At 45.5% G+C, this 12,303-nt stretch overlaps 1 protein-coding gene across 5 annotated transcripts in view; it reads left to right on the plus strand.

Annotated features, from left to right (window-relative positions):
* The window catches only part of IQSEC3 (IQ motif and Sec7 domain ArfGEF 3), a 108,667-nt gene that overhangs the window by 46,785 nt on the left and 49,579 nt on the right, over positions 1 to 12,303 (plus strand). For all 5 annotated transcript variants that reach the window (XM_075504167.1, XM_075504153.1, XM_075504143.1 and 2 more), the window contains exon 2: positions 3,453 to 3,533. In XM_075504167.1, coding sequence (XP_075360282.1) covers positions 3,453 to 3,533 — 81 coding nt within the window. The remainder of the gene's footprint in view (positions 1 to 3,452; positions 3,534 to 12,303) is intronic.

Genomic DNA, 12,303 nt, shown 5'->3' on the forward strand with positions numbered 1-12,303 from the left:
AAGTTCAAGAGGACTGTGGTTTGGGCAGAAAATACCCAAGGTGAGTGTTAAACACACATGAGAAATCATGAGAACCAGAGTCAACAGCTGACTGTGCAGCTGCAGTGCTCAGAGCATACTGATTCTCTGAAGAGTATCTGTGAGATGTTTTTTCTTAAAACGCCCACAGGAGACTGAGCCTAAAGTCCTGTAACTTCACACTACTCTTCCTTTCCCTGTTTCCCCTTTACTTTTCTCTGTGTTTCTATCCTGATAATTAACTAGCAAGGCATTTCCTTGCTAGTTAATATACAGGCTTCCATTTCTCTGGTTTTTGTCTGTCCTTGTTCCTTCCTCTTCTTCCCTATGTTTTCCCTTCCTGTTGTTTGCTTTCTTCATGTGTAATTAGGAATTGGAGTGGTGCATCTGCTGTTCACATAAAAGCAGAGAACAGTGTAGTTCATTTAGGGAAGTGTTGAGATTAGAAATGTCTGAAATCTGGGCTGTCCATTTTTTGGAAGATTCCATTTGGAAGCTGGTGAAGGGCCTAGAGAACAAATCTTATGAGGAGCGGCTGAGGGAACTGGGGTTGTTTAGCCTGAAGAAGAGGAGGCTCAGAGGAGACCTTATGGCTCTCTACAACTACCTGAAAGGAGGTTGTAGAGAAGTGGGGGTCGGTCTCTTCTCCCAGGTAACAACTGATAGGACAAGAGGAAATGGCCTCAAGTTGCACCAGGGGAGGTTTAGATTGGATATTAGGAACAATTTCTTTACTGAAAGGGTGGTCAAGCATTGGAACAGGCTGCCCAGAGAGGTGGTGGAGTCACCATCCCTGGAGGAGTTCAAAAAACATGTAGATGTGGCACTTTGGAATATGGTTTAGTAGGCATGGAGGTGTTGGTTTGATGGTTGGACTAGATGATCCTAGAGGTCTTTTCCAACCTTAATGATTCTGTGATTCTATGGTTTAGTGGTGGACTTGGCACTGCTAGGTTAATGGTTGGACTTGATGATCTTAAAGGTCTTTTCCAACCTAAATGATTCTATGGTTCTATGATTTCAAAATATGTTGTTACTTTTATCCAGAAGTAGGCCCTTTTTTTCCCAGCTGTTCCTGTAGAGATGAAATTCAGCAGGAAATGCCAATATATAATACTTCTGAAACCAAGCATGCTCCTCAGAATGAATGCCAGCTGTTGCTGAATCAGCTGAGAGCCTTGTGCATTTCCACGCTGCAGCTGACGATGTCTGTGACTCCAGAGCTGCTCTGCAGAGCTGAGTGACTTGGTGCAGGTGCTCCACACCTCTTGGGCTAGCCAGCTCCCAGCATTGCTGCTCTGGGAGTTGGGCAGAACAAAGAGCTGGGTGGAAAACCTGATGGCCCCTCTCCAAGGGGCTACTTGTATGGCATGGCTGCACTAGAGAGGTGGGATATGGAGGCACGGCCCTCCAGCAGCCTGCCAGGAAATCCAGGTAAAGCCCTGTAATTTGAAGAATCTTTGTCAAACCCAAGATGTTTTCACCAGATAGTTTAAATTTGATGAATCGGTGTTTTTATGCAAAACCAAAATTTTATCAGGAAATTCCTGACGGATTCTAGCTGGAAGCAGAGTGACGAGATGTAGAAGCTGGACTATTTGTGTGAGCCTGCTTGAACATAGACTCAAATGTGATCCCACCACTTGCTTCAGTAAAAAGACAACACAAGTAATTTATGGACACACCAGTCATAGGTACTTGCCACCTGAGAAGTTTAAATTAGAAACAACATAGTGAGAACGAGCAATAACCAGGCTGGCAGGAGAGAAGGGATGTGAGCTGGGTAGTTACAGAAATGGAAGACCAGGAGATGAATTTGATATGTCACACAAACATGTCCTCTCTTTTCCAGCAGGTTGCACGTCACAGGCAGGGACTGAGGGCATGGGCAGAGGTCAGTGAGGTAAAGCTAACGCTTTTGTCTGTCCCCTGCTGTGTTGTTCCTGCCAATCCTGTTGTTTCTAAGGAAAGATTCCTTTTGAGAATGCACTGGAAGCCAAGGAAGCAGAAGAACTAAGCCATTTGTTATATTAAGCTAGCTGGGAGGCTGGAAGGAGGTGGCTGGGAACAGTATCACCATCATCTGTAATTTAGCTATCTTTGTGGCCACGTCTGTCAGATTTTGAGAAAGACAAAGGTGATAAGCTTCACATTTCAGTGATGGAAAGTGTGGCAGGGCCTTTGGAAAAATGTGAGACCCCGTGACAAGCCGGGAGACTTAGCTTTACTGGTTATGTCTGGGTTAGAAGCTGTAAAAATATTTTTAAAAGGAGATGACCCCATCTGAGCCCTGGGTCTCCGCAGTAGCATGGGAACAGTGCTGTTCCACTGACTTGGAGACAGGGTGATTTTATGCCATCTGAGGATTCAGCCTGCTTTATCTCCCCTGCTTTTCTTCTCCTCTCTTAATTTTCTTTTCCATTCCCCTAGTACTTTCCCCCCTTGACACTGTGTATCTTTTTAGTGACTCCTTTTCATTGATGAAGGTTGGTGTGTTCAAAATTGGCTGTTGATTTGTGCTGCCTATGACACCTCAAGGGCCACCCTGGACATATCTTAAAAGGATCTCATTTTCAGAGGTGCTGAGCAGCTCTTACTGGGTTCCAATGCTGTGGTAAGTGCCCAACACCCCTGAAAACCAGGCTCCTCACAAATGTTTCGAGGCAAGGGAACCAAGAACAAGTCACTCAAGATTAGTGAGCAGTTTTGAAAGTTTGGTCTAGGATTTCTTCCTTTGGATGCATTCTTTTGCCTTTCTTATCTAATAAACACATTTTTAGCCTTTTGTTTTCCTGTTTTGCTCAGGTTTGTTACTTCTTATGGTTTTGCTTTTCTTTGCTGTGATCTCTTCCTCTCATCATGATCTCAGCCCCCTTACTTGTGCTTGTCGTATCAGTTTTCCACTACTGTTTTTGGTAATGCCCAGTGATGATGTGCTGAGGCCATTTCTGTGCTCTAGAGAGGTGTCAGGAGAAATGTCTGCAGGGTTAATTTAGCTACTGTCAACAAAAAATCAACTTCTTTGGATTACAATGTATAGGAAACATATCTAAGGAAACACATCTAAGGAGATGTTTCTGTCCCAAAAGAAATAAAAGTTAGAGACGGGCAAAACTGTTTTTCATGAAATGTATGGGATCATGAGACAGATACTGATAGAAGGAAAACTTTTTATTTGGGCACTTTTGCCCCATTCTCTACATGTTGACATCAGCAGCAGGACAGGTAAAGTAGAGGAATAGAATTGTCAGCCCCCTTCTCTCCTGCTCCCTACCACCTTGGAGTGCAAAATGTTCATGTAATAATCAGATTTCTCTTTTAGCATCACTGGGAGTCACTGTCCCCTTGGAACAGCCCTGGGAAAGGCATTCTCCCTTGAGTTTTCTGATGAGTAAGCTGAACACTGACCTGCTACGGTTTGTTTTTTCTTACAGGAATGAAACTGTTTTACACCAGTTCTGTTGCCCAGCAGCTGATGCAGAGCAGAAGCCTTCATCTCCAGACTCCTCACCAAGGTGGGAAATTGCTGCCAGCAAGATATTTTCTTTTCCATCCCCTCCTTCCTTATCATCCATCATTAATCTTCCTGCCTCAGACAAAACTCACATATTATACACGCCCACCCTCCTCCATCCTCCTTTATGTCCCATGTCCCCAGCACTGCTGTCCCTCTCTTTTCGCTGCCAGAGATTACTGTTCATACTGTTGTGTAATTGCTCACAAACCCTATCTGGCCTCCACTCACACACCCCCATGCACCTCCAAAAATCCACATCCACGCTTGTACCTTTTCTTACCCTTCTGCATCACTTTGACACCAACATACACATGCTTCACTCTTCTCCTCCAAATTAGTTATCCCACATTATAAGGTGCCTGGACACACACCAATATAGACCCATAACCTTTAAGCTACAGCAAAAGTCACCAAACAAACTCAGGGCTCTGTCTCACACCCTGAGACAGGGTGGGGGGTGCAGTTTTGCATGTGTTGAAATAGCCTGAACTTGCCAATGAAGGACAGTTATAGACGGGTACTATTAACTATTACCAACTTGTATGCAGTGCAGCCAGGTGTGGATACACCAGCAATTGTCATAGCTCTCCCTCATCAGTGAATGACATCAGTGCCAAGACCAAGGGGTCCAAGGAGCTTCAAAAATACTTGAGATGCACATATACCATACAGCTTCCATGTTCGGCCTTGTCTTGCCATCTCCTTCTCCTCTCACAACTTCTTACATCTTCATCTCACAGACCTCCTCCTTTTTCTCATGACTCATCACCTTTCTGTCAACAGCAAACAGGTTTCTCTTTAAAGATTTCCCTCATCACACTGCTAGACTTTTACATCTGACCTTTGGCATCTGTATAAGAAGCCTGAGCTACTAAGGAGGGCTCTGGACAGAACTGGGCAGCTGAATTGCCGTAGTGAGGCTACAGCATTTTTTAAATGATATTTCTCTTGTTTGTTCTGCTCACTGGAACAGACTGTGGTTTCTGATTTCCTTCCAAGGAAAAGTGTGAGTGCTGGACAACTGTGAAGAGTACAGGAGTGTGTGTGTGTGTGTGTGTGTGTATGTTCAAAAGTAGGGTTCAGCCACACTTGGAGACAGGGTAAAGAAGCAGGACCCCTCCTGCCCATTTGTGTATGAAGATGGAAGTGTTAACCTCCATGATGTCTGTGCTGAGGGCTTTAAGCATTGGTAAAGTTTGTATGACAGCCCTGTGGGACATCTGCAGCTGAACTGCCATGGCAGATGGGGAGATGCTGGCAAGGAAGAGGAGGAGACAGCAGAGGTTTCTGTGGTAGGGACAGCCACCTCTCCCTTGCATTTCTGGAGAGAGAGAGTTTTGGTTATGTGCTCTATTTTGTCTGAACGAGGCTCAATTTTGCCATAGTGTTCTACCTCCATACCCTGATCCTTGACGCTGCCCCATTCTTGTCCCAGCCTCCATCTTATTTCTGATCAGTTGCCTTAGTTTCTAGCATTTTCTTACCCTATAAGGCTGTCACTCCTACAGTGTCTTAAGCTTTAGGGTTGTTTTTGTCATGGCCATGCTTCAGGCCTTCCTTTTCTCCCAGTGACTCCCAAAGGCCTTACTCATCCCTTGAGCCTGAGTTTGCCTGCCCTCTTTGTGCTGGGAACCACCAAATTTCTCACCTGGAGTTTGGCAGGTAAATTGAAGAGGAAGCAATCATTTTTTTCAGTAATTTAACAACTTTGGCAAGTTGCATCCAAAGATGAGTCTGAGCCAGGAAAGTCAGAAGTGGGGATGAATGACAATGACCCCTACAGCATGTTGCATCTGGGCTTCCATTCAAGGGGCTTCTCTTACTGATCAATGCCTGTCCATTTTATGTCTTTTGTAGCTCATTCCACTCTGCAGGCCTCCTGCTTTTCTTACTTTTTCCCAAGGCTTTCTCTTGTCCTCTCCATTTCTAATGCCCTCAGACCCCAATAGCAGTTCTGAATCTGTCTGTGTGGGACACAATATTCTATGTAGAGACAGAGATGGTTGAAGCCACCATGGCTATTTGAAGGTGAGAAACAGGCACACAGAACTTTTGCTTTTTGAAACAGAGCAGCTTTTATATGCAATCTCTCTATGTGACTGTCTCGGGTGAGAAGAGCATCCCTACTTCCCACGCTGTGCCAGAAGAAAGGCAGAGCACATGCAGGACTATTAAACTCACTGGTCAGCTTTATGCTGGCCAAAACCCACTTTCTAGCCTCTGCCAGGTCCTGCACTCAGCCATGGGCTTCCTTCATATCTGAAGTTACATACACAATGCAGTGAGGAGGGCAAAAACATGGCAGAGAGAGAAAAACTCAGGTTCACCATGGAGCTGATGTCCATAGCTGATAGCTATGCTGCTCTGGAATGGCTCAATATGCTGCTGGGAGAAGCTCATCAGATCATTTACAGAGCCTGCTCAAATGGGAAGCCTGCTCAAATCATGAACAGGCTCCCCATTGAACCAAGGCAGAACAAAAGTCAATCAAGACTGAAGTATGTGGGTCAGACAGCCTGAATAGGCAATCAGTTCCTGGGTGAGCCAGGCATACCCCTAAATAACTCATCAGGGCTCCTGATGGGAGAGCCTAAGATACAGGCGCTCCCTGTGCAGCTCTCCTGAGCCCTGCTGAATGAACAGCCAGTCACAAGTGGTGCTGTGGTGAATTTGATAAACCAGCTCGGGTTTATTCTTTCTTTTCCCCCTCCATGATCAGGCATTTCCCTAAATGAGATAAATCCTGTCAGAACTGATGCCACTAATAACCATCAGCCGTCTAGTTTTAATTAGAGTTTGCTTCATTAATGCCCCAACTCCTCCCTGTGCAGCAGATTAAATAATGTACTTGCAGCTCATTTACACAAACCCCCAAACTGCAGGGCTGAGCTGCAATCCTTTAATTAAACAGCCCGGCTGATCCTTACCGCTGCCTCGGCTCATCAGTCTAAGCCGATTAAACAGAATAGGGACTAATAAGGAGCATAAACAGGGAAGTGACTCTCGTCTCTTCAAGGGACTTGGAGACTCCGGTGGTGATCGGCTGCTTTCTTCTCCTCTACCAGAAACCTTACCTCAGCCCACATCACTTCCTTCTGGGACCTGCAAGAATGGTCCTGCTTTCAGCAGGAACCCAGCCTTATCTTGTGGCACAGAAATCCTTTGGGAGACTGAGGGAACATGGGCAGCAGGACGGTAATGCAGCAGGGAGGGTGAAGATAAAGAGAGGCATCAAGGCAGTAAGAAGAGTGACTGCCTGACTGCAGGAGAGACCAGCAAGAGCAGCCGTACAGCTCAAGTGTGGGGCAGAAGGAGAAGGAAACACAGGGCATAACAGTAGGAGGTTGGCTGTCGAACAGTCTGGGACAAAAGTTTGTCTCTGCTTGTGGTTTGTGGTGGTCATTTTTGTTCTTATGTGGTCTTCCCCAATGTTTGTCCTGCAAGATTTCTGACTCTTTCTTTGCTACCTGTCCAGCTAAAAATGCTGTGGCTTCACCTGGGTGGGAATGATTAGGAACATGTTGGTGTCTAACCACTCAATAGAAGCCAACTCGAGGTGGTTACAATCATTCCCACTCATATTGTTTGCTTTGCTTCACTGACTGCCACAGGCAGTGCTAGCCCCCTTCTCTGCTCTAGCATGTGAATTCCTTGTGGGGGGGTTACAGCTCCATGAGTTTAGCAATGCGAACTTCCCCCCATGCTGCTTAGCTGTGTTGCACCAGCAGTCAGCAAGACTGGTGCTGTAGGCCATGAATATTAGAAGACAGATTTGATCCCAGAATCTTCTCCCAAGAAGCTCAGAGCCAAAGTACAGTATGAGGTGATGGCAGCAGCAGGCAGATTCCTGTTGCTGAACTCTTAGGGCTTCCCCATTTCAAAGTACAGTGTAAGTCCTGGCTGTGGACCACCATTGTCTCCATTGGACTTGTACACCACTGGCTTCATGACCATAACCCATCTTGCAGGATGGGCTTCCACTGGGGATGCCAAAGATCAGGTTGAGGGGAATGAGGAGATTCCATGGATGGCAGTAGGAGCTAACCCTGCTCCTTTACTGAGGTGCTGATTAGACTCTGATTTAGCCAAACCCTATAATTTCATAAAGCAACTGCTCTTTTTCTTGCTGGCTTCTGCCTGTTAACAGCAGGGTTTCATTCTAGGGATTTGAATAGCCTAGTAATTGCATTTCCCACTTCTCCCAGTCTCACACAGTGCAGACTGGCATCCCAGAACAATGACCTTAAAATGTGTCCAGCAGCGGCCCAGCTCTAACAGGATTACATAGCATTTTCCTTTGTGTGAGGTAATAGGGCTGAGATGAGACAGATTTTTTTCTATTAGAATAATGAGAGGAAATGATGGAGTCACAATTGGAGGGAAGAGTATATTCATTCCGTTGCCTTTCATAGGCTTTTCGGAGCCTGCCTCTGGCTTGCCTGCGGTGCTGAATAGGAAATCAGCAGAAAATCACCTCTGCTCCAGTGATGGGAAAAATTCTACATAAAACTTTAAGCGCCTGGGGCAGGTCCACTTTGGCAATGGACATGGGGATAGCACTGGAGGGGTGAAGGATCATGTCACAAAGGAGACTGGATGGGATCCAGGGCAGGATCGGATGCCAGATAGCTCTTTGGGAAGGGACGATGTTCCACCTGCGTTTGTGGGAGAGAGAAGGTACTTCCTATCTGGAAGAAGTGCAGGTAAGACCTGAGCTGCTTTTAAGGCAAAGGGGACAAAGAGTTCTCCCAGGAAGAGGAGAGGTCAGGCATCTGAACAGTGTCTTCTGGAAGGGCTTGGATATGTACTAAGCAGAAGGGCTAGTTTCTGAAACATCTATGGAAACATCTATGGAAACATCTATGGAAACGTTGGGCAAGCTCTGCTCATCTTTTCCCATAATATTTCCTCACTTTCCAGTAGGGAGACTGCTGCTTAAATCAGGGTTGAACATGATTAGTGCAACTGGCAAATGTTTACTTCATGATTACAGACCAATTAAATTGTAACTCAATATAGTTTACACTTCAAACAGCTGTGTACTCATTTCTAAAGTGCCTGCTGGATTAGTCACCATCACAGATTGGTTACTGCCTGGCATCGCAGCACCAATTAGTGGTAAGGAGACGTGTAAGCCATTGGCTACATCTCCAAGCTAGCCTTCCTTGCAGTTCTGGTGAAATCCCCCCTTGCCCCACTTCTGACTTACCAAAGTACTCAAGTGGAAATATGTGTTCTTGCTGGAGGAGGTCCTTTGTACTTGTTCCTCCATTTTTGCATGTGGGAAGGTGAAAAGTGGATGGACAGATTTTGGACAGTTCTTTGAAATCAAACCTTCAAACATTTTTCTTCCCAGCTCTCTGAGCTGCATAAGAGTATGCTACACCCTAAGCAGCACACGGTTAAAAAACAAAATCTGATTTCATTTACTTCTGGAGGTCTGCTGTCTCTGACTCTTCATGTCTCTTTACCTGAACTCTCTGTTTCCATTGAACATCCATTTGTTCTTTGTCTGATGAAGTCATGCTGGAAAGCATTGGCACAAAAGAGGCATGAATATTATCCACTGCACAGTCACAGCATCATGTCCCTCTTTGGCTCCCCACTGCTGTAGTCCAGGAGCATCTCTCCTCCCAGTACAGCTCTCACTTTCCCCTTGGGATTAGATCCTCCTGAGAAATCCACAAGACTTTGGATTGTGAGTGCAATACCCTTTAAGGCTGAGGCCCATGAAGTTGATGAGAACTGAACCGCTCTCCAAGTCAATTCTCCTTTTAGGTACCACTGAAGCATCTTGATAAAAAACCGGTGGGGAATGATGATTTTCCACCAGTGTCCATGACTCTTTAAGCATTACAGAAAAACAACTGAACTACCCAACATTTTGTCTGAACTTGTAGAAGGTTGACCTTGCCTGACAGAAAGAATGCAAATCCAGTTCATGAAATGGGAAATTAGCCTTTCTGGCTTAGGATTGCTGGCAGGGTATTGGATAGGCACTGACCTCTGGAGGTCAGTGCTTCCCCTCAGCTCAGAGGTATTCAGTGGCTCTGGCCCAGGTGTGAAACATGATAATGATTCTAGTCTGTATCAAATCAGATCTATAACCTACCACACAAAACATCATAACAGCTCTGACTAATTGGCCCCCAGCTGGCAGTGTCAAGTGCAAGCTCCTACAATGAGTGGACCACGGAGGCTGAATTCTCCTCTGATTCTTAATGGAGAACACTCCAGGTCGGGCTAAAAGCACCTGGACATGCCAGTGCAAAGCAAGCCTCTATGCCCATAGTCTGTGCCTTGTGTGCTCTGCGGACAAACGACTTCATATACAAAGCTCTTCAATCTGACTTCTTTAATTCGTGCTAAAGTCCTGCACAGCACTGTTTTTGAAAACACACAGGAGAAGTTTGAGCAACATTTCTGCTTTGTTAGCGCATCCTGTTTGTGCTTCTTTTCTCATTTCTTTTCCTTATTAAGGTCACAGGCATGAAGAGAGGATTTTTTCTGCTTCTTAACAGCTCATCTACTTCTTATTCTTTCCTCCCTGTAGACTTAATAATCCTGTTCAAGATATTACGATTGGAGGTTGTGGGTATGCTGCAAACAGGCAGGGATGGGTCAGCAAAGTTCACATAAATATCCCCCAGGCTCACAGTTGTCAGAGTTTTGATTTTAGTCTGACACAGAGATGTGGGCGAGGAGTAATGTCTAGACCCAGATTTGAACTCTTCCTAAACTTGGGAGTGAGTAGATTCCTCGCTTTTTATGGGTGTTTTGTACTGTCAGGACTAGCAGCTTTAATTGCTTTGCAGGAGCCTAGGTCCAGAACTGCAAAGGTATTTACTGCATGTAGATTTGGGGGAAATTGGGAAACAGAATTATAAGCAAAAAATGTTTTAGAGAACATCCTTAACATCATAGTTACCAACAACCTTGGGAATCTCTTGCAGGGAGGTATAGTTGGCAATTCTTCTGGTACTATGACCTGGGAGGAATGGCTCTTTCTGGAAGCATCCAAAGAAACAGGAGGTGAGTTTCAGATGCAGCGTCTCAGTCCTGTAAAGGAGATCCACCAGGACATTTTGGCACTATCTCCCACACAGGCATTTCTCTGCTCCTTCTCTCCGATAGCTGGTGCAGCCACTTTCAGGCAAGTTTGGAGAACATGAGGGTGGGGAAGTAAAGCAAAGAATAGATGGGCTCTTCAACAGGAAAAAAAATCTCTGGCAGAAACTGGAGCCTCCCTGTCATATTGGTTGCTTTGTTTGCCTCTATCAACACCTTTCTTCAGGAAGGAGGAAGATGGCAGGAGAGAGAGGCCAAAGAAAACCTGTCTGAAGTACCATCTTTTGAAACTGCAAAGATACCCATGAGATACATGTTTTTTGAGAGCCTGAAGCGGTATCCAGCCTGGCCACATGTTCTTCTAGAAATTCCTTTTCCCCTGTTACTTCTGTTGGTTACATGGGTCTTGCCCTAGAGGAATTCGGACTTGGATTCGGGTACTCTTCTCCCACATGTGACAGCGCTTGCCATTTCTTGGGCCACGGCAGCAGTAATGTTAGTGAAAGAGAATCGATCATGGCCAACCTTACAGATGTGGGAGCCACTTTCAACAGCTATTGAGATCAGTTAGTTGCTTTAATACTAGGTGATTCACTCATGGCTTGCAGGTGATCCTCATGTTCTCTCTCCTGTATTGCAAAGAATTCCCTGCCCATAACATGGCAACTTCTTGGTATGGGTGGAATGCAACATAAACACCTGCTGTATCCTGTGTTTTCTGTGTGACAACGCTACAGAGATGCATGAGAAGAGGCTATGACGGCTTTGGAAATAGTGCTGTATCTAGCACTGGAAAACGAGCACAGACGGTTGATGAAATAATAGCAGATGGACTGTGGTGGAGCTCACACCATCCATTCTAATCCTCTACTGATATCTGACCTGATCTGCATCAGTCAAGATGCACCCACCTGCAAAATTGGGCCATTCCAGATCTTTTGTACACTAAGGTGTGTTCTGTTGAACTTGACAGGTGGTTTCTGCGGGCCTTCTGTCCACACACTTGTTCATGGCTTATGAGGCAGAGAGAGATAAGGCAAAGAGATGGAAAAAAGAGCTAATGAGAAAGAAAGGAGACAGACTCACCCCAACAAAGTGCTACTGAAAGGAAAATGGATGGCAAATACGCTATACAGAGAAGGAGAATGACAGGAGAGAAGGAGCAGGAAAAGCAGGAAGTTAAAAAATAGTGTAAATGAAAGAAGAAACTGGAGGGACCAAGAACATATGAACAGGAGATAAATGAGCAGGTCCCTTGGCTGGAACATTCCTGTTCATGCCAGCATTCTTTGGCAGTGACAACAATGAGGCTGTGGCCTTTTATTACACATTTTCTTGCAGTGTGATGTCAATCCAAAGGCCTTTTGTCTTTTCTGTGCTCTGCAACACTAACTCACTCCTATGCAGGTTCACCTTCTGACCACCCCCATGGGGCAGGCTCTGTGCTCAAATACAATAAGCTGTCCTTTTGGAAAAACATGTCTGTGCTCCAGAGTTCCCTCTTCTGCATGTAGCCCTGACAGGCTTGCATATGCTCCAGGAAGAACTGAAGAGTCTGAGATGCTGAAGAGGAGCACACTGTACAGCTGCTCAGGCCACTGTGTTTGGGCTCTGCAAACAGCTAGATAGCTGAGGGAGACGGTGTAAAAAAGTTGGGAGATTTTTGGGACTGTCACCTGGCCTGTTCAAAAACTGCAGAG

Source organism: Mycteria americana, chromosome 1 (assembly GCF_035582795.1).
Source record: "Mycteria americana isolate JAX WOST 10 ecotype Jacksonville Zoo and Gardens chromosome 1, USCA_MyAme_1.0, whole genome shotgun sequence".
Classification (NCBI taxonomy): Eukaryota; Metazoa; Chordata; class Aves; order Ciconiiformes; family Ciconiidae; genus Mycteria; species Mycteria americana.